This window comes from Halichoerus grypus, chromosome 4, assembly GCF_964656455.1.
Source record: "Halichoerus grypus chromosome 4, mHalGry1.hap1.1, whole genome shotgun sequence".
Taxonomy (NCBI): domain Eukaryota; kingdom Metazoa; phylum Chordata; class Mammalia; order Carnivora; family Phocidae; genus Halichoerus; species Halichoerus grypus.
The window spans coordinates 163,886,398-163,913,583 of NC_135715.1; the positions used below are offsets into that span (position 1 = coordinate 163,886,398).

A 27,186-nucleotide genomic window follows, 5' to 3' on the forward strand; every position below is an offset into this window, starting at 1 on the left:
TGGTTTTGCATTTCATTTATTTTTTTTATTTAATAAAATTATATATATATATATATAAATAATTTCAGTGTTTTCCCAATTGAAAATTATGTTCCAGTATTGGATTATGAAATTAGTATAGAGGATTGTGACCAAATTAAAAATTAAATAAGATATCATAGAAATCACTAAAAGGCATTGCGCTCTGGTTAAGTATTGTTTCATGAAACTTTTGTTTATAGGTGTATGTGTACACATATATGTTTTTGCTTGGAGGGTAAACAGACAGAAAGATGGCTGATGTGTCTTTGGGTACTGGATCACAGTGCTTCCCAGACTTGATGAAATGTACCATGAATACTGCTGTTTGCAGTATTCAGTAAAGTTTTGAAGTACATGTTATAATTTAAAACCATGAGCAGTCCAGTGTTCATCACAGATTGGTAGCAATAACACCTCTTGATGCCTTCATTGAGGATCTGATGCTGACACTGAGCTATGTTATCATCTCTCCTAGGAACTGGAAGCATTGTGTGAAAAGGGAAATTGGACTAGGTTACTTTTAAGGTTTCTTAAAACTATGATACTTTGTGCTTTTTATAATTATTTTTAATGTAAGAACTAATTTATAAACCTTTAAATTAGTGAAATCTGGAATGGTAGAAATCAAATGTGATACCAGCAGTTTATTTATTTACATATATATGTATACAACCCACAAATATGTATTTACAGATACACATGTGTGCATATACACAAGCACATACTGTTGGACATACACACAAACATCTATATCTATCTATGTATGTTTATTCACTCAGCAAATAGTTATCCAGTGCCTATTTTTGAGTCTGGCACTGTTTTAAGCACTGGCAATAAATTGGTGGAAAAAGAATCAGAATAATGTAAAAGTTCCCGCATTCAAGAGACCCTATTAAAAACATAATAAAATTAAAAATAAAGTTAAAAATTAAAAACATAATAAAAGAAAAAAACAAACAAACAAAAACAAATGAGCAGGAGCACCTGGGTGGTAAAGTTGTTTAAACGACTAAGTGGTTAAGTGGTTTTGGCTCTGGTGGTGGTCTCAGATTCGTGAGATCGGGCCGAGTCGGGCTCTATGCTCAACATGGAGTCTACTTAAGACTCTCTCTTTCTCCTCCTGCCCCCCAAGCTCTCTCTCTCTAATAAATAAATAAATTTAAAAAAAAATAAAGTAAGCACGTATACAATATGTGATAAGTACTGTGGAGGAAAAGCAGGATGGTAGACATGGGTAGGGTGGTATTGAGAGGGCATTTAAGCAATTTGAAACTGAATGGTCAGGGACAACCTCACTAGTAAATTGATATTTGAACAGAGAATTGAAGGTAGTGAGGGAAGGAGGTCTGCAGGAATCTAGGGGAGGAGCATTCACAGCAGAGAGAAGAGGTTCTGCGAAGGTCTTGGGGCAGAAGCATGAAGGATGAAGGATGTACTGAAGAAAAGAAGAAAGGCAATGCAGCAAGCATAGGATAAGTAGTAGTAGAGATGAGCAGAGAGAAGAGTCAGGGCACTCAGCTTAGAATTTGTAGGACACTGACATTTTCTCTGAATGAGGTGGGAAGTCACCAGAAGGTTTTGAGTATTTGTTTTAATGGGACCATTCTGGCTGCTGTGTTGAGAAATATCCTGAAGAGGAGAAAAGTGGAAGCAGGGAGGCAGAAAGGAGACACTAGTACAGAGAGTGTCAGGAGAGAAGCAGTGGTGGCCCAGATGGTTAAAGTGATAGAATTCTGGGTGTTTGGTTTTTTTTAAGATTTCATTAATTTATTAGAGACAGAGAGAGAGAGAGCACAAGCAGGGGGAGGAGCAGAGGAAGAGGGAGAAACAGACTCCTGGCTGAGCACAGAGCCAGATGTGGGCCTCGATCCCAGGACCCTGGGATCACGACCTGAGCCCAAGGCAGATGCTTAACTGACTGAGCCACTCAGGCACCCTGGGTGTGTTTTTAAAGTGGAGCTGACAGGAGTTGCTGACGGGTTGGATATAGAGTGTGTGATAAGAAGGAAGTCAACAATGACATTGAGGTCTCTTGCTAGAATGTCTGAAAGAATACAGTTCCCTATACTTGCTCAGGAGGAACAGGTTTAAGGGATGATCTGCTTCGACATGAGGATTTCAAGGTAGAAATCCTAATAAAATCGTTCACTAGAGAATTGGTTATGTGAGTCTTGTTTAGGGGAGAGAGGTGGAGATAGGAATTTATGCCTCATGAGTGTGTAAATAATATTTAAAACCATGAAATTAGGTGAGGTAACTTCAAAAATGATTCTTAGGACACTAACACTTAAAGATTGGTGAGATGGGGAAGAATCAGCAAAGGGAATTGTAAAGGAGTCTACCATGAATCGGGAGATGAACTATAAGAAAGTGATGTCCTGGGACCAAGAAAAGAAAATATTTCAAAAAGTAGGGCTTCATCAATTTGGTCTAATGCTCCTGTAGATCAGGAAAGATAAAAGATGACAACTGACCATCGGATTTAGTAACATGGAAGTCATTGGCAATCTAAGAGGGATATAAATGTACTACACACATACATGCACACATAAACACACATGCATATATATGTATAGAGAGAATGCACATACACATTATATATTATGTAGTTTTAAAGAATGCATATAGTATATATACTACTGTAGGGTAATACATATTACATATAGTATAGGTAGTATTAGGAAATGCATATGTGTAAACATGCGTGTGTGTCATTATAGAGATGTGTTTACATCTTTCTAGTTGGCCGTGCAATAATATAGCAAATGGTTCTTATACCTTCATAAATTCCTTTCAAAAACATTTATCTTTTTATAATGATGGATAAATGTCTAGAAAACACAGAAAAATTATAAAGAAGGAAACTGTGGTCCATATTGCAGTGCCAGTGGATAACTATCTTTTTTTTCTATGCAGACATATACACATATGCAGAGAGATGGGGCAGGGTTGTGAGGCAGGTAGGTAATAGGTAGATGGGTAGGTGTCAATATGTAGATAGTGTATATGTTATATAGTTGAAATGTACTGTACACATACATTATTATACTTAATGTTATGTTCTCACATGAGTAGAAGTCTTTATGTTAATACTATTTTATAGAAGTCTATGATTCTTAATAAATAAGAAAAGTACAAATCAGCATATACAGAAGCATAACTAACCTAACAAACACCACTTGATAGGCTAAATTTTTCTTCTGCGTTATATTAATAAAAGTCAGCATTTTGTGTATGTACCAATAAATTCAATATTTATCACTTTTCTTACTCTGTTAATCCCCCAAAGACCGTATTTCTTCCCCTAGAAAATTAGCTGCCATATAATGAGAGACATACAACCAGAGACATAACTAAGTGCAGAAATCCGTGACCAACTAAGTGGTCAGTCAAAAACCTGTAGCCTGAGACTTAGTCCCTTTCTGGTACTTGGGAACATATCAGCAGGCAACACTGAAATCCCAAATACTTCTCTGGACCCTACTTGCCTTAAACTTGACCATACTTGGCAGTTGCCTTAAACTTGACAGTACTTGGCAGTTAAAGTTGACTGTACAGGGCAGTGGTTTTCAACTGGAAGTGATTTTGAGCCCAGGAGACATTTGGCAGTGTCTGAAGGCATTTGGGGTTATCATCACTGGGGAAGGAGGTACTATTGGCATCTAGTAGGTAATAGCCACAGATTCTGCTGACTGTCCTTTAATGCATAGGACAGCCTTCCACAACAAAGAATTATCAGGCCCCAAAATTCAGTACTGCTGAGACTGAGAAAGCTTTAGTTGTGGACCCTGAAAGGCTGGCCCTGGGTGGGTACCAGGGCATTAGGCCAAGACATATGCGCTAGGGGCATTTGGGCATCCATCCTGGGCCTGGCTCAAGGAACCTCACAGACTTTGTATCGAGAGACATGGCCTCCAGTGGCAAAGAATAAGAAATAATGAAAAGAAAAAAAAAAAATGAAATTCACAAGATTTCCTTTCTTATGCCAGCATCTCGATTTTTTTCCCCTCTGGATAATTGTGAGTGTAAAAAGCAAGGGGTATTGTAGAAAGAGCTCTTGTCTGAAAGATAGGAAGCAAGGGAGGATCCAAAGTGTGGATATGTGGGTATGTCATTGCCTTTGGGGTCATCCTATCACTAAGGTCCTGCATTTGGGGCATTTGTGAGGCCTTAATTCCTCTTCTCCAAAATGTTGTCTGGCAAGATTTGAGTTTAATTTTTAGAGTTCTTTGTTGAAGCAAGATTATTGAAGGAAGACATTCAGCATATTGATTTTTTTGTATATTAGGTAAAGGGACATTTATTTCTAATAGAGGAAATGGCTATGTTAACTACTATAATGGCTTCCTTCACCATTGGGTGAATAGCAATGATAATGCCACTAATTATGCCTTGAGCCTGATATAGTGTCAGAAAGATATAAAACAGAACTATAGTTGAGTAGAGTACGTGAAATTGCATTGTGTCTCACTGTCGTTGTGGGAATCAGTCTTGGGATTTCTTGTGAGTAGGCCAAGTCATAGTGGTTCACAGAGGTTGAGACATAGCATAGCAGTTAAGAGTCTGACACAGGAACCACACTGCCTTGACTTCACAAAGCCCCAACACTGTCAAGTCTCATGGACTGTAATCATGGTACTTACCTGCTGTGCATTTCAGTCTCCTCATCTGTAAAATGGGCATGATAATATTCCTCATAGGGTTGTTATGAAGAGTAAGTATGTTAATATGTGTAAAGCACTTAGAACCATTGTTAGCCACTAGATTGTTTTTGTTGTTCTATTTCTGGCTGTCAGGTATCAGGGACTTAAAAGGGGAACCCTCTTGCACTGTTGATGGGAATGCAAACTGATGCAGCTACTCTGGAAAACAGTATGGAGTTTCTTCAAAAAGTTAAAAATAGAGCTACCCTATGATCCAGTAACTGCGCTAGTGGGTATTTACCCAAGAATTCGAAAATACTAATTCAAAGGGATACATGCACCCTGATGTTTATAGCAGCTTTATCTACAATAGTCAAATTATGGAAACAGCCCAAGTGTCCATCAACTGATGAAAGGTTAAAGAAAATATGGTATATGTGTACAATGGAATATTTCTCAGCCACAAAAAGAATGAAATCTTGCCATTTGCGACAATGTGAATGGAGCTAGAGAGTATTATGCTAAGTGAAATAAGTCAGAGAAAGACAAATATCATATGATTTCACTCAGATGTGGAATTTAAGAAAACAAATGAACAAAGGGAAAAAGAAAGAGAGAAAGGGACAAACCAAGAAACAGACTCTTAACTATAGAGAACAAACTGATGGTTACCAGAGAGGTCGGTGCGGGGATGGGTTAAATAGGTGAAGGGGATTAAGAAGGGCACTTGTGATGAGCACAGGGTGATGTATGGAAGTATTAAACCACTATATCGTACACCTGAAACTAATATAACACTGTATGTTAACTAACTGGAATTAAAATAAAAACAAAAAAATGAAATACATACGCACAAATGAAAAGATAGCCATAAATCACTTGGTTTCTATTTTGTTTTTACCACATATGTAGTAAATGAAAGGTGTTGGTACAAATAGTGATTGTCAATCTTAATTAAACACAGTTGCCAAAGAAATCATATTTGATCACAGAATAAAGTGGTTTGAAAACATTACTCAAGCAAAACTTAGCCTTGTGTCATTTTGTCTCTAGTAGATAAAAAGCCAAAGAAGCTTCTAGTCTTCCTCTAAAATGGTGTTCACAAACCTCTAGGAAGAACAGCTGTTCTTTAATTTGTACTTTAATTCAGTGGAACTTTATTAGACTAAAATTAAGCAAACCCCAGAGAGACCGGGAAACATAAATGATTATCAAATGTTCTAAATAGGACATTCTAGAAGACAAAGATGAAGGCTAACAGTTTACTTTTCATATTTAACTATGGCATTCCCATGGAGGGGAAAAACGGACAGCTAGTTTGAATCAAATAATAGGATGCTTCTTAGATAATAATATAATGAGTTTGTTAAAAGAACTAACTAGTAATGGGTTTATTAAATCAAGCAGTAAAGTTTCATTTCTTTGAAACCACCTATTGTCCAAATTTTTATAGCTAACTTCATTTACAGTGAAATTAAATGAAGGAACTATTTCTTTAAAGGTAGACATGGGTTTTCTCTATTTTGGTAGGAGTTGAAAATACTAGGTCAGTGGGTCTGGCAATGATCAGTCTCTTAATCCTGTTTTAATTATGGGTTCTTTGCGACTTCCCATTTTATAGTTGTTATTTGGTGACTGATATTCAGACATTCACAGTCATTTTTAAAATACGCAATTTTATAGAAGTGACCCTAAGATGAGAGTTTCTAGACATAATTACAGAGAGGAAAGAACTACCGACCTAGAATGATTTGAAGGTTTCTAGGGCTATCTCATTTTCAAATTTTCCAGTTAAACACTGTGGCCGAGTTTCACGTTTCTGCGAGCTTGGGAGGGATGCAGTAGGGACACCTGCAAAGATTATCATGTGGACAGCACTTTTCTGTAGTCGCTGCTGTATATTTGAAAACATCAGGGGCCAAGTATGATTAACCTTATGCTTCTCCCTGGAAACTTGAACCCTAAGTGTGCCTGTTGCCTCCATACACTGTTACTCTATTTTTTTGAGAACAGCTGTGCTTGTGGCTAGATGGACACAAATGTTTGTCGTGCATTATCATTTTTGTTTAGGTTCAAAATCTGATTGCCAGTGAGTTATACTATCAAAGAAGCAAACTTAAGGCATGAGTTGGACAAAGTGAAGTTTAATTCAGTGATTCTCATTATAAATCACATTTCCCTAAGTTTAAGATAACATTTTTTTCAGTTCTCTCTATCCAGTTGACATTCTTGATCAAGAACATTTTTTCCATGGTAAATAATGTGTTTTAAATTATACAAGCCAAATATTTCCCCAAAATTTTAGCATGTTTCTACACTAAGCTCTGTTTCTTCATCTGTATAATGAAGATATTAAGATCACCTTCTCTCTAAGGTCTTTTCTGGTACTTAAGATCCCCTAAGTAATATCCAGCCTTTTTAATTATTCAGACTATTCTGCTGAATTTCCAAATATTTTCAGGATGTTTCAAATGGCATGACTCCACCTAGCCAAAGGATCCTCTCTGTTGGCCATCGGGAAATATGACTCCCAAGAACTCTTCCACCACCCATGGACATGGTGGTGGCCCTTTGTAGAGAGAGAAGACCAGCCTGTTAGAGGTCCAATCAAACTGTCTTGCCAGTTGCCTCTGTGTGTGGCCATTTGGGTGTAAACACTAATCTGCTTTCTTCCCTTCACTCTTTCCATGTATACTTCAACAGAAAGGAGAACCTGATTGCTATGCACTCTCACTGGAAACAACTGAGCAACTCACCTTCGAGATCCCCCTGAATGATTCAGGTTCTGCTGGTCTTGGCGTGAGCTTGAAAGGGAACAAATCTCGAGAAACTGGAACGGACTTGGGAATTTTTATCAAATCCATCATCCATGGAGGTGCTGCTTTCAAGGTCAGTAGGACTGCTGTTTGCCTGTCAGGGTGAAGGTGCTTGAGATGTGGCTGTTTGGGAACTGGGTGGAGAGAGTGTCTGAAGACGTGAGACCACAAGGCTCTCCTGCAGGTGCAGGAAGTGTATGTGTGAACAGATCTGGGCAACAGTCATCTGTGTTCACACTCTGTGTGGTTAGTTTTATTTTCTAGACGTTGTTCTCTAAACCCATCATGATTAATACTCTTTCTTCCATTCCTTTTATCACTCTGTTAGGATTCCTCTGAATTTGTAACCTGACAGAGTTGAACCTAAAAATACATTCAGAAAAACAAAACTAAAAACAAGTCAACATGAAGGCAGCAAATAAGGAAATTGCTTTTGCAAGAATGAAAGCTCAGTGGAGCCTGAGAATGATTGTAGTGTAAATTAAAGGTTATTTATCACATTATATGCACTTGAAGATAGCCATGGTGCCAGGAATGCATGTTTGCCTTTGAACTTGGAAAAGCTTACAGATTTCCAGAAAAAAAAGGAAAGAACGTGATTCTGCCTTTTCACATTGGGGTGAGAAGTGTGATCATTGCTATTAACATAGTGTAATGGTTAACTAGGTTGCCTGGGTTCAAATCCAGCTTCATCTCCATGTGCTCCAACTAGCACACCATTGCTAGCCACATGGGAAAGTGGGCTAGGAACTTGACCTGCAGTGCTCCCCTTTCTTCATCTCTGGAGGGTGCATAATAGGTAACACCTAGTTCAAGTGTCCTAAGGATTAAATTAACACACACACTGTGATTAAAACAGCAAAGTGATTAGAGAGGGAGGGAAACCATGTTTGTGCTTATTGCCAGCTCTCCTCCCCACCATCATCATTTCATGCCATGCCATGAGGCTTCTTGAGTTTGCATCCTGCCCAGACTACTCTCACCCGCTGTCAATGCGGACAAGTTACTTGTCTCCGTATGCCTCAGTTTCCTCATTTGTAAAATGAGTAAAATTAATAGAGCCTACCTCCTAGTGCTCTTAGGAGGACTAAGAGAGATACCGTATGCATATTGTCTAGCACGGTGCCTATGGGAACCTTTCAACAAATGTTAGCCATTTAAAAATAATCTGTTGTTAATCACACGTGACCCTCCCTAAACAAAAGCCAAGAAGGCCTAAGTAGAGTTTACAGGAGCATCTCTGGTCCTGGAATCCTGGCTTTGTTGAAGCCTTTGTCTCTTCTCACTTATAATTCCACATTTGTTTCAGACCTAGACACTGAGCTAATGCCTTTTTTCCTTGGGAAATAAGAAATTCATTGTGGGTAGACAACTTTTTAATGTACTCCTTGGATCAGTTAATTTTTTTTTGCATAATAAATAATGACAAGATTTCAGTAACCTACATCAGTAAGCCTTTACGCCCCTCATGGCTCTGCAGGACAACCAAAGGGGCTGTGGTTCAGGCTGCTGTCTCTTGTCACACCATACGTCTGCAGGTCTGAATGTCCTCCGTGTACCTCACCTACCCAGGACCAGCGTGCTAGCTGGACCATGTTCTTCTCATGCCCTGAGGTGGCAGAGGGCCAGCAGCAAAGAGTGAAGCCTCTTAAATCCTAGGCACTGATCCGCTCACACAACATACACATGCACGTGTGCATGGGCGCCTCTGACCAAAGCAGGCATGTGGGTGAGTCCAAGGTCAAGGCCTGGAGAAACAGAGTCCACCCCTGATGAGGCTGTGGCAAAGGTGCGAGTCCAGAGAAAGGTGAAGAGTTGGGGCCAGTGGTTCAGTCTGTCAAACTCTCCCATCTGGCTCAGATGCGCAGAACCAGGAGCAAAAGGAAAATAGTAGTAATAACAATAGCAGCGATTAACCTTCATTGTGCTTAGCACTTAATGTATGCTGGGTGCAGTGATAAGTACTTTAGGTGGATTCTCTAATTTTATTCTTCATTTTTACACTGGATGATTATCATGCCGTTCCATCATAGGGAAATTGCAGATTACAGAGCTTAGTGCCTCTCCCATGGTCACAGAGCCAAGAATTGCTTAAACTAAGATTTGAACCCGGGCAGTCTGACTTCAGATCCTGCACTCCACTGCACTGCAGTGAAACCTCCTTCATCTCATCCGTTCATATTCCTAGAGATCAGGAACTGTTACCCTGGAGTTGTCTGGTATCATGCTTGTCACCCTTAGCCAAGACATCTAAACATGTGCTGTGTTTAAGGATGAGTCTTGGTCATGCTTGTGGATACCAGATTGATACTATTCTTCTTATACCTAAGGGCAGTTCTGTTTGCAGAATTTATTCCAAGTAAAATTGGAACTGAAATGATTTTTTGGAAATTAAAAGCAAACATCTTAGCTTCTTTATGGGCAATAACTTAAGCTCAAGCAGATATTGGAGAGTAGGTTTAATATGTATATCCATGTTTGTGTAAGTGAGCATCTCCTTACCTAAGCAGTTTCTAACCGTCTTGTTTCTTGAAGAAAGATTTCACTTTCCATTTATGTAAATTTCTTTCCTGACACTGGTCTGCTGAGTCAGACAATCACACCACTAAAAACCACTGGACAGCATATTTATAGCTGATCTTAAACAGTAAGAGGCATCAATCATGAATTTAGCCTTATTCTGAATGTTTAGTATCCATTTGTCTTGTTTACTTTTTGCAGAGTAAAGGGTAGAGGACTAAGCTTTGCTCACAAGAAATCTGATTAACCAGAAAAAGAGAGAAAGTATCTTTTTATTCTTCTTCTGCTGTTGCAATAATCCACTGTTACTCTTCAGAAAATTGCCACCTGTTCTGTGATTCAGGATTATGTCTTACAAAAATTGTTTTGAGACTTTGTTCCTGTCCCTATTTGAGAAGATACAAACGTAACAGACTGCAGTGTCCCTGGGGCAAAGGGGAGATAGGCATGGGGAACATCCACTTTAGCATCTGGCCCTAGGTTTTTCCCTGAAATCAACAAAATAATCTTTCTGCCAGAGCGCAATCTTTTTCTCCTGGCCCTTTGTACCACTAATTGGTTCTCAAGGTGTTTTTCCCTTTAGGGAAGGTGGATTTTTGAAGACTAAACTACTTTGAAAAGTATGACCAAATTCTTCCTGTGGATTCTGTGTGCTGTATTCTCCTGGGGGCTTCTGTTGGTATAAACAAAGAGAGGCTACTTCTTGCCAGATGCAAAAGCCCCGAACCACTGTGTGACTGTGACTATAATTGAGGGCCTCTTTCTTCTTTCTTTTCTCTTTTTATTTATTTGTATTGTTTTTATTTACCTCTTGGGCTACTGCTTTCTATCATTTCCTCTCTTATTTGAGTTATTTCTAATGGAGATGTAAATCTCTGTTTGAAAATGAAAGCACCTGGTTCTTCTAGAATTCCCTCTTGGAAGTGAATTCCTCTCACTCGAGGGGCAAACTGAACAATATTTGTACTCTATTCAGAGTTATCCAAATGCATAATCTCATTAATATTTAAATTCCACTCTGCATATCAAGAAGTAAATCCCAGAACTCTTCCCCACTTGTGTCAGGATACAACATCTGCCATTTCAGACCCCTTCAGCCCACGGAGTTCTTGGTGGACCCTTCTGAAGCATCATTTTGAGCTCTGCTTTTCAAAGTACAAAGTGACCATTGACCTCAGTAGCCAAATATGACTGAGTATTGATGCCAATTTGCTTAAACAGTAACAGGCATTGCATGTTTGTAGTTCCGTTTTAGTTTCTGTCATTCTTACTGGGCATTGGCCACTGAAAGTACAGGGTAATTGCTACCAGAACCCAAAAATACTAGATAGAAGTCTATGGGTTTAATGTCGTATGAACCAAGACCTGAGTGGCACAATGAGGTTCTTGAGGATGCTTTTCTAAAATTCCAGTTCTGTGATTGGAATTTAAAGTGAATGTGGTGGTGTGATTATTGTTAAATGAAAAGGAATATTGTCTCTGTTGCAGTTAGAAAAAAAGTACCTTGAGAAGAATACTCTCCTTTCCCCAAATCCACATAAAAATTAGCTTTTCCTTTCCTCCACTAAAGCACACACGTCTTGATGATAGGTTTGAAGACCTTCAATATTCTCATCCTCACTGGCTAAACATTTTGAATTCTGAGATCAGTGGCTTTCTTTTGCTTTGATTTTCATGAACTATAATAACTGAATTTTTAAGAAAAAATGCATTTTTACATCTAATGATTATAATAACTTAAGCTGCCTATTTCTCTTAGTTTCTACCTTAAAAATAAATCACTTTTAGGAAAATAATATAACTAGAATAGTGATATTTTTAAAAAATTGAGATAGAATATTAGTATGCTGTAGTAAGAATAAAAATCTCATGGAATCTGTTATATTAATTCTGAATGACATTTTTTATTTGAATATACAGACTTTGGGAGTAGAATATGTCCTACTGTAACCTTGAAATAATAAAGTAAAAATTAAAATTTAAAGGCAATTTTTGCTAAGGGAAAAAATATCATGTGTCAGATTATTTAAGATCTCTTAAATAGAATGGATTTAAGAATACCTGTTTTTCTCTAGAAAATTAATTAGCCAGGTTTGTGCTTAATAAATACTACTTGATGATGATGAAATTAAATGAAAGAAAAATGCCTGACATAGCTAATTGCAAATGCATGCACTCAGGATATGAAATAGACATAATTTAAGTAATTTGATTCTAGTGTGCTTAGGAAATTTGGAATACTCCCTCTGAGAGAGGCAGAATTTCATAATCTACACTATTTAGGATGAGGTAAAAGAAAAAAATGATTTAATACAAGTAATCTCCCTATTTTGAAATGGCTAAAATGTGAACTTTTAGAGTGAATATACACAGTTCTAGAATTTCTGGGAATATAGTGCTTGATCCTGAATCTTCATGTCTCTTCATAACCTGGAACAGTTAGCGGCAGTCAAGCTACTCAACAGGAGTCCGGTAGGAGTTCCCAGTGTGAGTCACTTCCAACTCCATCTCTACTGGTATCTATAAATCATGTGGTAGATCTATAATTAATGAATTCAAAGGAAGTTACAAGGGACAGCTCTTAAGGAACACTAAATGTTACATGATTTCTTCAACTACCCATTCTTCTTAAAATTGATAAATGTTTTCTGCTGGTGGAAAACCATAACAATTGTTACCAGCAGTCACGTCTTCCAGGTTTTTACCTCTGACCGACAGACCCTACACTCAAGGATGTCAATCGCTCCATTGCAGATCCTCAACTGTGGGAAGCCAAACTCTGACATTTCATCCTGACCACAAAAATGTGATACATTTTATGCATACCTAAAAGCAGGAACCTTGCCTGGAAAAATTCATAATCACTGTGTATCCAATAAGAATTTTACCTTAAAAATGAAATTATTAACCTAAACACGAGAACAATATTATCTATTGTTATGCTAATTATTTAACCCAATTTCCCTTTATTAAAAAAAACAAAAATGTTGGCATATGTTAATTCAGATAGTCAGGCTCATCATTTAATGGTTTCTCTCCAGTAGCAACTATTTTATAAAGAGGTACTATAACATTATTTTTAAAATCTCACAATATCAGCTTAATTAATCATTGCTTTTCTTGCTGATCTTTATCACTTACACATTTTTATTTTATGCATGGAAATCAAATAAGAAATCCATACCATGCCAGATAAAATTTTGGAAACCTACATCATTTTGGAGTGTATTTTGGACTCCATGATTATCTCCATGGGCTGAAAGAAATTGTAAGAATTGGTAGTCTTAATCAAAAAGGAAACTATATTCTATGAAAGTTGATATACCATGATGATGATACTTTGACTCTGAAGATGTACCTTTCACCTGTAAAGCTATAGTCACCTTCATTATGGGTATTTATAGAACAGATATATATTCTATATATATAAAGAGAGAGAGAGAAAACTTATATGTATTTATATATATTTACTATATATTTTTAATATTTATCATATGTATTTATATATTCATATATATAACTATATTCATAACATGATCCAAGTTTTGTCCTTGGTACTTTGCTTTGGACCCATTCTTCCAGTGACAAGAATTTAAGCAGTTTTAGCACAAACAAGAGTATAGTTCTTTTTTTTGTTAATTAAATAAGATGATTTTCAATAAGTTGAAAAGGCCTCAGATTCTAGCCTGGTTAGGCACTCATGGCAGAATCTTCTTAACTCATGTAAAACACATATGCCTTAATAAGCTTTTTATTATCCAGTTTCCTAGGCCAAAGTAAACCAAAAACAGAAAATCAGGAAGGAGATAAGAATATATGGTGAGGAAGCTGAAATGACAGGAAGCAGAAGTGTCAGATAAGCACAAAATGCTATTACTGCGTAGTAGTCCAGGGAATATTTGTGATAACTCTTTAAGTCAGTGCTTCTCAAACTTTTTTTGCTGAGGGAATTATAAGAATCGGTAATGAGTATAGTAGAGTCTATAAGTTGGGATATATTTATGCCCTGCATTTTTCCAGAGGGAGCTTAAAATGAAAGAATTATAATACATTTTGAAAGTATTGGAATGGTTTTGATTATATATATATTCTGACGTTCTAAATAATATTCTTCTGTTATCTTTGGCAAAAACAGTTTCAAATACCACAAATACCAAGTAAATGGTATAATCCTGAGACTTCACCAGTTTGCTACATAATGGAGTGAAGCTTTTAAAACAATATTGAATTAAATGAGTAAATTTAAATTTTACAGTCATTGAGGAAGTGACTATTGGGCCAGTACACAGGAAGTAATCAAGCTTCACTTCTAGAAGTCTAAAGGTTCTGTGAACATGTGATGGCATATTCAGGCCAGCCTGGGTTCGTGAATCTCTCACAGTTACAGTTTGTTACATAAACCATTTGTTCATTGTAGATGAAACTTATACCAGGTCCAGAGCACCAGAATGAAAGGTTTTTCAAGTGACTCGACTTAGCATGCACTTCTTGAGCATCTCTAGTGGGTTCTGCAATATATAGTATAGACCGGAGATCAGGAACTTAAAACAACTCATTCTATAATCTAGGAAACTGGTGGCATAATAAGTTAAAAATATGAACAACTCTCATATGATAGAAGTATGGTAGATGAATATTATTAAAGTATCGTAGGTGTTGAGATGATGGAGCAGTTAATCCTCTCTATGGAGAAATCTATGAATGGAAGGCAGTTGCTGAGCCTTGTTTTGAAAGATAGATATTCAGTGGGTGAGTAGGAATGCAAAGGACATTTTGGACAGAAGGAGAAATACAGGCCATGTCACCATGGTGTCTACCCCAGAATACAATGTCTTGTCCCTGGAAAATAGAGCTCTTACTTGGGAAGAATTGGCTCTGTTCATATTGGTTGAAATTGTGTTAGGACAGATGATGTAAAATGTTGATTAATGTAGGTAGATACTCTTCAAGACAAGAACATATATGCTTCTAGTCTTACCAGCTTTCTTTATTCCCCTTCTTTGTTTTAAAAACTGTACTTTAAAATCTTGATTTATTCTTTTCCTTTCATTGCTATTGTTTTTAAATGAAGTCAAATGATTTCAATCTGGAATGCAAAGTTCTCTTGTAGGTTGGATTTTTTTTTTTTTTTTGCACAAATATGGTAGGCAGATGTTGTCATGGAATGATTTTAGGGCCTTGTGAAGGATTTGTTCAGGACAATCCTTTCCTTCAATCAGGTGTCATCTTGCCTGGAGTCCCAGCCCACTCTAGGGAAATCCTGCTCGGCAGTCTGAAGTCAGGCTTTGGGATTTGGGCTCTGGGTGTTGATAATATCCCAGGAGGCTTTACTGAGGGCCCCATTAGAAACATGCAGAGGCAGGAGCCGGCATCTGGTCATGATTAATCCTCTCAACACCCTGGCCTAATGCGGACTGGCCTTGGGTTCCAGCCAGCTACTCCCAAGAAAAGCCAGCCCACTCTCTCATGCTTGTTTCATGTTTTGCAGAGGCTAGTTCTTTGCTTAGGCTTCCTTACTCTCCCTTCTGTGTTCATTGGAACTTCAGAGGTAAAGGGACCTTACAAAAAAATTAGCCAAAAGAGGTGGATTAAGCCATACAACGTCACCAGTAATCATCGTAGAGGTAGTACCCGGGCACCACTGACTACAACAGGTGCTGAAATATAAGGTCACTAGACGCCCTGGAAATTGTGGATATACTTCAGTGGGCATATGGAATATCCTACAAAAATATATGACTGCCCCCATTACAAAGAATTATCTGGTCCAAATGTGCAGCTGTGGAGAAGCTGTGGTGTAAATATTTTTAAGAGGTGAGAATCTGTAGCCTTTATTAGATTCTCAAAGGAATCTAAGAGTCCATAAAAGTCAAGAATTACTAGCAAAATAGTTGGAAACGTGGCCTTCAGAGTGACCCAGTCCTAGTTCAAATCTGCTTTAGAATTGTGACTTGTAACAATGCATTTAACTGACCTAATTCTTGGTTTCTTTTTTATAAAATGAGGGCAACAGTCCCCAATGTATAGGATTGTTGTAAAGATTAAATCGTCTAGTGCACATAATGGGCTTAGCACAATGACTACCCAAAGAAGAAACTCATTAAATAATTATTGTCATTAATAATTGTAATGTCTTTAATCATCTCTAGAACTCTGATCTTAGAAGCAACATAGCATAACAGGTACATGTCTGACTCAGAGACAAGGACACCTAGCCATGCTAATAACCTTTGACAAATCATTTTATCTCTTTGACTCTCCATTTCTACATCTCTTAAATAGTGGAGAGTAGTATTTCTCTCACAGGATTGTCGTGAGAAAAAAATGAGAGAGCATATACAAAACATTTGCATAAAGACTGGCCTGTGTTAGGTGCTTAGTAAAAGGGAGACGGTAATTCTCAAACATCTTGTCTCCTGGGCCACTCATCCTATTGCATTAGAACTGGGTTAGGGCTGATGAGATTTGAAGCAATCCCAGGACATGGAGAAGACCTAAATCTTGTACCAGTTTTTATTTGTCCTCAGGTATCCTAAGGAAGTTACTTTTTTATCTTTACTCTGTTCTCCTTCCTCTTTGGGGAACTTCCTTTACTCCCTCCTGCTTGAGGATGGATAGAGTTGGTTATGGGGTTGACCAGAGATGAAGAGTATAGTTGCCAGAGGTGAGGAGTCTTGTTAGTTAGGGGCCTGATGGCAGTAAAATAGGAAGGAAAGTGTCTTAGTCTGTTTGGGCTGCTTTAGCAGACTGCCATAATGGGGTGGCTTATAGAAAACAAGTTTATTTTTCCCAGTTGTGGAGGCTGAAGTCTAACATCAAGGCGCCAGCAGATACAGTGTCTGGTGAGGGCCCATTTCAGATTGATAGATAGCCATCTGCTTTCTGTACCTTCACATGGCAGAGGGGGTGAGGAATCTCTCTCAGGCCTGTTTTATATGGGCACTAATCCCATTTATGAAGGTTCCCTCCTAATAACCTCACATATTTGAAACATATGTATTTGGAAGAGGGGTGGGGGAGGAGGGACACAAGCATTCAGTCTATAGCAGAAAGGGATTTTTTTTCTTTAACAGACACAAGCATGACCCAAATTACAATGAAATAAATATTCTAAAATTACTGAGTTTTATCCCCAGATAGTTGAAATCACTTCTATAAAATGAGTTGATGAGAGTTAGCATTCTCATGTCTAAGTATGCACTTAAACATAGTATTAAAAGAAAAAGATAAAACCATAAAAAAGTGCTTTTCTTGGTCAAAATTATCCCAAAGCATACACAATTTGTTTGGGACTTGGATACAGCAATATACAATTGTGAAGGATATTTAATGAGTCTGAGTTAGAGATATTTAATGAGCTTCCCATTGAATCACTTTCATTTTTGATCAAGCCCAGACATGGGTATGCATTTATGTCCTTATGGCTAGAGAGGTGAACAAATTGTCTCCTGCTTCTGCAGAAGAAGACAGTTGTCCTGCCATCCCCCAGCACAAGCACCAGTCACCATATCTTCTGCCATCTGACTCTGGATTTTGTATCAGGCTCTCTTCCAGGAGACATCTGGTGACATATTGTCCTCGCCGGTTTTGAATGTTTCTTTCTTGAAGCGTTACTTCTTTAGGAACTAGTCACCATCATCTATGTAGCAGAGAGAATGGTTAGGAATGGAGAATGCTAAGAAGCCAGGACTTGGGCTCTTCTGATCTAGCTCTGACCCTAACTAGCTGAGCAAGTCCCAGCCCATGGGGAAGTGCCTTCTCTTAAGATGAGTTCAATGAATGGCTTTGCATCCTCTTTGAGCATCACATTGTTTATCTGTACAGAAGAGGTTGGACAAGATGATCTCGAAGGACCTATCAAGCTCTAAGTTCTGTGATTATATTCTAAATGTTAGGACAACATGGCACTTACTGGCATCACCATTAATGAAATTACCCATCATTTATCTTATACAGAGAAAGCACACACCAAGAGCAACAGACCAGCCAAGCCTGAAAATGAGAGTGTGTGGATTTTTATCATGCCCACAGCTCTCTAGTGATGCTTGTGATAAATGTGTATGTCTTCCAAAAAAAAAATCCCAGCTGCCCCAGGGTGACCTGACCTGCCTTTTTGTTTGGGACTTGGATACAGCAAACATGTTCTACTTCAATGTAGTGCTCTGTGTGCTTGAGACTTGGAATGTAGCTAGAAATGAAAGTTTGTGCTTAGTACCTGTTCGTAAGAGATTATTTTATCAAAAAAAAGTCCTTATATCTCCTTATCTCTTATTTACCTCTTCACATAGACCTTGCCCCATACTTTACAGAGAAGGTTCACATGAGGTTACCAGGTGGAATCTCACTCAGATTTTATTTCCTCCATCCTAGAGATACCCATAAAGCTTCAATCTTTATCTTTCTTCATATCATAGAGGAAGAGGTGTTCTGCCAAGACTAAGCCTCTGCAAATCCAATGCTAGACCTCATTTCCTGTTAACAGGGCGAGGATCTTGATCCAACTCTTCTGCTTCCTCCTCCTCTTTAAAAATCTTACATCCGATTTTTAGTGACCCTCCCAGCCTCCTTCTCAAGACTCAATCCATTAGTCCTCCTTCCACTAAAGGCCAAAATAAACCAGAATGATTTCTCGAGTTGTGTCTCAGTTCACATGACTAAACCATTAAGGTTGTTTTTGTTTTACCCTGTTCTGTGTAACCTTAACCTCAGTCTTTCTGTGCCCCACTCAAAATTAGATCATAGAAATGGAGAGATTTCTTTCTTGTTTGGCCTTTCCTGTAAATCTCATTTCCAGATTTGCTCCAAATTAGGGTAAAGGTTAAGTGGAGTGGGAAAACAAGAGGAAGGGAGGGGACATCATGCTCTGTGGAGGCAGTCCACTCAGACGTTTTCCAGCTCTGATCGAACGCCCTTCTGGATCGATCTCGTCGCCTTGACATCCCACTTTCTTCATTCAGGAGCATATGGTCCTTTGGGCAGCCTCTGCAAGCCTACGCACCCTCACCAGCAGGTGGCACGTGCAGTGCGTCTCCATCACGGCATTAGCTCTCCAGAGCAGCTTTCACCACTCACCCTTTCCCCTGCTGTCAGCGGAAGAACTTCCTCTGACCATCTGCTACCGAATTAGTCAAAGTTTATCAACTTGTCTGCAGGATTTCTCTCCCAAAGCTGCACAGTTGGTCCTATTGTTCATTGTATGCCTGGTTTTCTCATTTCTTAGGGAAGTTTTATTCTTTTGTATTTTATTCTCTTAACTTGAACATGGATCCCAGATATTTACTCCTGTAAAAACTCTTCAGTATTTTCCTTTCCTATTTTAGAGTTGTACAACTGTAGTCTAGAGACCAAATAACAAAGAGAATTCTAGTAGGGAGACTGAAGAGCCAAAGTGCATGATATCAGAACTGGGGTCATTGTGTCTCTGGTTTGCTTTTGTGACCTGGGCAAGTTGCAGCCCTTCCCTGCCTCAGTTTCTTTATCTGTAATGTGAATAAAAGCATTGTTCTAGTTCTTGAGTTCTGTGAGAATCACTAGAGATGATTTATGGAGGAATTCTCCAGGAAGGTAACTTGTCATACAAACCTCCTGGTATTTTGGTTAAGTTTATTAGCTGCAGTGGCATCATAACATTCCTTTTTTTAAAAAAAAAAAGATTTTATTTATGTATTTGAGAGAGAGCGAGCACGAGTGGAGGTAGGGGCAGAGAGAGAGGGAGAAAGAAGCAGACTTCCCGGAGAGCAGGGAGCCCGATGTGGGGCTCGATCCCAGGGCCCTGGGATCATGACCCGAGCCAAAAGCAGATGCTTAACCACTGAGCCCCCCAGGCGCCCCTACATCATAACATTCCTAAAACTGCGCCTGTGCCTCGTAGTGAGAACTTTCTACCCTAGTGTGAAAACAGGTCTAAGGCATGTCCCTAATCTGACTGTCAGTATTTTGAAGATTTTTCCCTCAAGGCTGCCTGTGGGGGAGAGGCACTGTGGTCCCCCCCCCAAGTTCTTTTGTTGGCAAGATGGCACCCTAGTCTGTAGCTTGTGTGATGCTTCTGGCTGAAGATGACTAGTGTCTAGAAGTGATTCAGACTGGAGTCCAGGCTGCCGATCCACATGTTGAGCTTCTGTGCACTTTGTAGTATGTGGTTTCCTGAAGATTCTGGGTAAAAGTACTCATCGGTCAGAGCCTCCTTGCAAAAAAAGCTTGACCGTCTCCTTTGTCGTGCTTTTTCTGCCAGAAGACATCATAGCAAATTGGTCCCTCACCACACACCTCTGTGTTCTTTTGCACACTAGCAGACTAGCAACTTTTTGGTTGTATTAGAGAAAATTACATGAGTTTTTTTGTTTTTTGGGTTTTTTTTTCAGCACAGTTCAACAGAGCTAGCGGTGAGATCTAGGAGACACATTACCACAGTCAAACATGCAACATTTAAGCATAATGTCTCTCTGTGCCTGCAAATGCAAGCCCTTGTTTCAAGTGATGTGGCTACTTCCTTTTGTTTCCAAACCCCCTTTCCATGAGCCAGTATGGTCCCTGCCAGAGAAAATGGCAGAATCGGGCTAGGTTAGCATGCTTGCCAAAGATTTAGGTAAGAGATATTATACAAATGTCTAAATTATTGCAGCTTGGGACTCTGAGATTTCAAAAACATACTTTCACACAGTTCATTATTGTTAGTATTTGTGACTATTTGATAAGCTCCAGAACCTTGTTCTGCCATAGAAAATAAATCATTCCTAATGGCTGGGTTGTTGTTTTTTTTCTTTTTAAACTTGAACTTTTTCTGAAACAGCCATCCATCATCACCATACTTTTCTCTATTTAATACTGTTTTTCTTCCCTCTGCCCTAGGATGGTCGTCTGCGGATGAATGACCAGCTGATTGCCGTTAATGGGGAATCTCTTTTGGGAAAGTCCAACCATGAAGCTATGGAGACACTGAGGCGATCAATGTCCATGGAAGGAAATATTCGAGGGATGATCCAATTGGTGATTCTGCGGAGACCAGAGAGACCACTGGAGGTGATGCATATCTTTAGTTCCCTCAGCAAATTGCCCAAATGGCCACCTAGAATATGCAAATTTCTGTCCCTTAGTATCATACTTACTCTGAAATTTTGGAAAAATATGCCCCAGAAGGGCTCTGATGGATTTATGCGGCAAACACGTGGTTGTATATTACAGGTGTAACTAGAAGGTATAAGAATGTGCATATAAAGGAAGAATTTTTCAAATGTAACAGGTCCATATTTTCCAGTTTTTTTTTCCCCCAGAAATTTCTAGAGCTTTGGCTTCATTCATATAATAAACTATTAAACTATATAGCATCTTTATATACTTTTTGATTGAGGTGCTTATAGTGTCCATACTTTAGAAAGTTCTTAATCAGATGTATACAGCGCTTAATGTGAAGATTGTTATAATGCAGTACATTTTCCCCCAAAATGTTCACATGGATAATACAGACCTGGAACTTAACTAATTTAAAATTTGGTCTGTTAAGCAAGCTGCTTGCTTCATGTTATTAAATAAATGTTTTTTAATTAAATAAGTATTTTTACAGTATTTTATCATGATTTTTTAGGGATTTTTTTTTTAACGTAAGAAGTATTTCTGCCTACCCATGAAGTGTAAGCATAAAATATTCTTGAATGCTGATATCCCTAAACATTTCACTTACATACAACTATACTACATTTATATTACACAATTATATTATTAAATTATACAAGTATATTAATATATTTATAATATAAAATATTCCTAAAACATTATTTTCTATTATATATGAAAAATAATTATTAAATGCTCCTAAAAATATTTTAAGAAAAGATAAGAAGAAAACAGTTGATCATAGTTAAGAGTTAAGAAAAACATGAGAACATTACACAAATATTCTCTGAGGACAAGTAATGTTCGTGTAATACAGTGAAAGGCAGTTAACATAGAATACTGTTAATAACACACTAACATAAAATATTAGTTTTAATAACATGTTCAACTTAAAAATAAAAAAAGAGAGGATTTTTCAAATTAAACAATAGTAGAAGGTAGTTGAAATTCATAGTAGTTAAAAGGTTAGGCTCTAAAGTTTTGGATTACTTGAGTAAAAGTCCCAGATTGTCCATTTTCTGGCTATAACTGAGTGCTCAGTACTTGCAGATGACAGATGCTGTTGTCTGTTTTATCCCTTAATGTATCCTCATTTCCCAGCACACAGTAGACACTTAATAAATACTGTCGAATGAATGAATAAAAGATGCATCTGAGACCTACTTTATCTGAGAGGGTCAGCTGAAGTAGTAAACTTATAAACTATATCTCACTTCGTTATATTATCAGCTATTGGAAGAGAGTAACTGTACCTTTTTACTCTTCTGTACATAACCTTGTAAATGTTAAATAAATGTAAATTGGCCAATTACTGGAGACTATATATAATGAGCCAACTCGTTTTCAACATTTGTGTCTGCTTAAGTGACAGAGAGGCTTCCATGAATATTTAATGGATTTTACTTATGTACATAGTTATAAAACCCTTATCTGTTGCTTCCATCCATGATGGAATTGGCTCCTTTCTGGTTTAATTTGATTCTTACTCTAGAGCCTTGGGATTCATGGTACCCAGTTGGATGGGATAGGTGTGAAGGATGGCCCGTGGGCCCCTAAACCACCCCTCTGTGCATCTGTGTATTAAAGATTTCTTGGAACAAAGACATTCAACTAAGAGAAAAGTCTGGACGGCACTGCTGTAGAGTACCACACCTGTGCAAATAGCAAAAGTTAAGGGATAAAGAAAAGAAAGAAAGAAAAAATGAACACGGTTGTTAGGCATTTTATGTCTGCTACCCCTCCCCTTTCCTAATTTCATGTCTTTCTCTAAAACAGGCGCGTGCCTGGTGGGTAAACATTCTGTATTTGGGCTCATCTAGTAGAGACGTTTTATCATTTACATTCTTCTTCATTGCACCTATTTCCACTCTCCAACTCTGAGGTGGGTTGACAATTAATCCATCAGAAGAAAGTACTAAACTTTCGGTTTGTTGCCCATCTTCAGAAGTGTTTTATTAATATAGTTCACTAGGAAATTAATTGGGAATTAAGAAATGGGACAAAAAGCAATTTTGATGAGGACACTTAAACAAGGTCCCTTTTTAGTTTCCCTAATATTTACATGCTTTCCATGGGGAATGAGCAGGCACTTGATGCTCTCAGCTATCAGAATCTCTGTGGTACCCACGAAGATTAAAGAGCGTTTTTGTCTTATGAAGACAGCAGCTTCTAATGTACAACTAATCTTTATTAAATTGGAAAAAAAACAAAAACAAAAACACCCATCTGCAGCTATATGATCTCCCAGTTGTGTGTTTGTGTCAAAGTGTATGTGGTGCACTCCTGCTTGTGGTGTCTTCTCCTGCGGGGCCGCTGTCACCCTCAGGTACAAGAAAAAGGCAGCGTCACCGGGAAAAAGGTCTCAGCACTGCTCCTACATGCAGGCAAATCAATTAGTTAGATTTGGCAAGAATACCAAAATGGTTACTTGAACATTATATTGATATAAAAAAAAATTGAAGAAGCTACTTAAGAAAAGTCAAAATATATAGTTGTTGGAGTATTTTCCCACATTACCCAGATGTACAAGATACGTAAACAGTTTTGATGAGGACCTCGTGAAGAATACATAATGAGTCCTTGATGGAATCAAAATCATTTTAAACAGAACCATGTTTTTCAAAGGATGAGCCTGAGGTTCAATTGTAATTCTATTTGAGCCTAGAGACTTAGTATTAAAAAATGGGTTATGACCTGTTTTTTCCCCCCTTCCCCAAAACATTTCCCTCCCAGCTACAAGCTCATCTCGGTAGAAGCAGAATATGTTTAAAAATCCATTATATTTTTTATTGGCTGGGACACTAATGGAGGGCTCCACGACAGCCCTATTTTTACAGGCTGAATACTTTAATTAGGCTGGTTACTGATCAGTTGTTGGGATATTGATTGTGTCATTTATCAAAGAGCTAGGAAAGCGGAATTTTTTTTTTTTTTTTTTTGGTTCTTGTTGTTGTTGTTAAAGCACAAGGCTATGTGCAGTCAGTCCTACCTCTCCTGCCTGCCGGGGCTCTGGCTTTAATTTAGGAGTAGTTTGCTGAGTCTGGTTTGACTAGCAGCACAGAGGCAGAGGGTAACACTGCGTGTGGGCAAAGTGTTATAAGCCTCGACAAGAAGCCAATAGACCTTCAGCAGCTGAAAATATTTTAATTATTAAGAATGCATAAATTGAATGTTTTAAATATTTTGTTTAGCAGGATACCAAGTTTGTGGAACTGAGAGGAAAGTATAATAAAATTGTTTGGGCCAAATGCTTTGCTCCGAAGTGAAGAGCTTTTGGAGATCAGATCTGTGTTCTGTATGTAGCCTGTTCCTCTCACAAATGGTCAGGCGGGGGCGCCTGGGTGGCTCAGTCAGTTGTGTGGCTGCCTTGGGCTCAGGTCATGGTCCCAGGGCCCTGGGATCGAGCCCCACATTGGGTTCCTTGCTCAGCGGGGAGCCTGCTTCTCCCTCTGCCTCTGCCTGCCACTCCCCCGCTTGTGCTCTCTCTTTCTCTGTCAAACAAATAAATAAATAAATCTTTAAAAAAACAAAACAAAACAAAAACAAATGGTCAGGGGCACAACGGTGAGATGGCTTCCACATGACTTCCTTGAAATCTGTTAGAAAGACACACAGTCTAAGCAAGAGCAGCCCCCAGTTCTGTCTGCCTCAGTCCTCTTGAACAAACAGCTGGAGCCCTCTGAAACTGGCCCCCCGCTACCTCTTCACACCCGTGCAACATGCTTTGTGGGCCTGTTACTCTGGATACAGCCATTTTGAGGACACTATGAATTTGTCTGCAGGCTGTCAACATCCAAATAGGAGGGGAAAATACCAAAAAGTGGGCAAAAGCTCAGGAGGACCACTGTCTGGTATTGTCACAGAGTTTGTTTTAGCTTCTGGCCAACAGACCCAGTGTCTGCAGCGGGATACACTCATGGCATTTGAGTGGCAAACCTGCTTAGGTTCTGACTTGTCCTAGAGCATATGCACTTAGTCGCTGAGGGAGAGAGAGAGAGGAACCAGCTGGTTGGCAGAAAAACACCCTTGGCATGGACCGTTATTCTTGTGTTGACACTGTCACAAGCTGTACTCCCAGATGGAAGAAAATTTGAAAGAAGCCATTTGTAAGTGGGGGGAAAGAATAATAAAGTTAATCCTCTTTGGTGTTGGCTATGAGTACTCCCAATCCTTAGCACCACATTGTCATTTTTTTTTATTTCGTCTTCAAAGATCTTTTAACTGATAAGGCCATTTTGATTTTCCAGTTGAGTGTGTACGTGCAGTAGACTTTTGGAAGATCATTCATAAATAGATCATTCTCCTACTTTGCTTTCATTGACCAAGTTCGAACATATTAAAAAAGCAAATGTAATTTTTATTTTTATCCCTTAGGAGCCTGCAGAGTGTGGGGCATTTTCTAAGCCATGCTTTGAGAATTGTCAAAACGCTATAACCACCTCCAGGAGAAATGATAATAGTTCATTGCATCCATTTGGCACTTACAGTTCACAAGACAAACAGAAAGGTAAGAGTCTGACCATTTCCATCTATTGCAAATGGCGTGAGAAAACACAAGACTATCTTAAAAAAAAAAAAAAAAAGGACTAAGGGAAGTTAATTACACTAAGTGCAGGCTTTGTTACTCTGAGTCATGAACACGGAGAGATGATGGGTGGGAGAGCTGACTCAGAAGTTGTGAAGCAGATTCCTGGCATTGCCTCCAGTTTAAGTGACAGTTTCTATGCTTGCTGCCCCAAACACGGAGGATGATGTGTGAAATAAGCCAAACAAAAACAAAATGGCAGAATGGAGAAACAAAATGGCAAACTGTTATTTTTTTTTTTAACAATCTTTTAATTATTGGAAGTTACCAAATGTAAATAACTATTAAACTTAAAAAAAAATGTATGGACTAGTATTAAACCATAAGATGATCATAACATGATTCACAGATTGTAGGAAGAGTGTGTTAAATACCATGAACCGAGACTATTGTTTAACAGTTGGAATGCTCTTATTATTCCCTTACTACATTGTCTTTCCCTTATTATCCTGTACTAGTGGTTGCATAGTAATCTGTTGAATGCAGGTACTATTTATGTAATCGATCCCTTATTTACATTTAAGATGTTACCAAAATTTAACTACATGGGAACAAGTTCTAAACTCTGAGAACTCCATCAGAACAGGCTTGTACCTCTCAGATTCCTCTAGAATTAAATTGTTTCATCAGAATGGGATGCTGTTTTTTTCCTCTGACTTCGTCCATTTTAGTGAGTAGCAACAACAGCTGTGGCCATTTATTTATTAAGTGTTTACTGTCAGAGTCTGTGTTAAACAATTTACATGCACACTGGAAGTGGGTAATACTATTATCCTCATTTTACAGATGAAGGAATAGAGAGTAAATAATTAACCCAAGACCACATACTTGATCTGTGCAGAGCCTGGATTCAGCCCCTATCTCTCTGATTCAAGTTCACTCCTTAAACCACAGCACAGACCTTGTCTTACATTGGTCTCTTGAAACTGTTGAAGTCCTTTCACCTGATACCAAGAGTGTCATTAAAAGCTCACTTGACTTTGTATCAGATAAAAAAAAAATACTCTGTCTTTTCTCGTCTTCTTTAAGAAATTAAAATTTGTCTTGACAAAGCGAGATCTCTTTCTGAGACCTTAAATCACAGTAGGAGGAGAATCTGGGGAAGGAACAGCAAGTTTTCCACAGACTAGAACAGCCTTCTCTCTACCGTGCCCATATAGTGATCAAGAACATTGCCATGTGTATTAAAATATCTAGGCTTTACATAATTTGATTGGTGTTTAATTCTCAAGCAACATGACAATCCAAGTTAAAGGTTTTATTCCTAATTATACCAGTGACATCCAAAGGAGTAGTGGGCATGTTATCCCCTATCTTGTTTCATTTTTTTTTAAAGATTTTTTTTAAAATTTTTTTATTGTTATGTTAATCCCCATACATTACATCATTAGTCTTAGATGTAGTGTTCCATGATTCATTGTTTGTGCATAACACCCAGTGCTCCATGCAGAACGTGCCCTCCTCAATACCCATCACCAGGCTAACCCATCCT

General features: G+C 38.3%; 1 protein-coding gene across 4 annotated transcripts in view; it reads left to right on the forward strand.

Moving 5' to 3' along the window:
• PARD3B (par-3 family cell polarity regulator beta) overlaps positions 1 to 27,186 on the forward strand; it is a 995,854-nt gene that overhangs the window by 579,509 nt on the left and 389,159 nt on the right. For all 4 annotated transcript variants that reach the window (XM_078071225.1, XM_078071227.1, XM_078071226.1 and 1 more), the window contains 3 exons: positions 7,368 to 7,553; positions 20,849 to 21,019; positions 25,484 to 25,616. In XM_078071225.1, the coding sequence (XP_077927351.1) occupies positions 7,368 to 7,553; positions 20,849 to 21,019; positions 25,484 to 25,616 (490 nt within the window). The remainder of the gene's footprint in view (positions 1 to 7,367; positions 7,554 to 20,848; positions 21,020 to 25,483; positions 25,617 to 27,186) is intronic.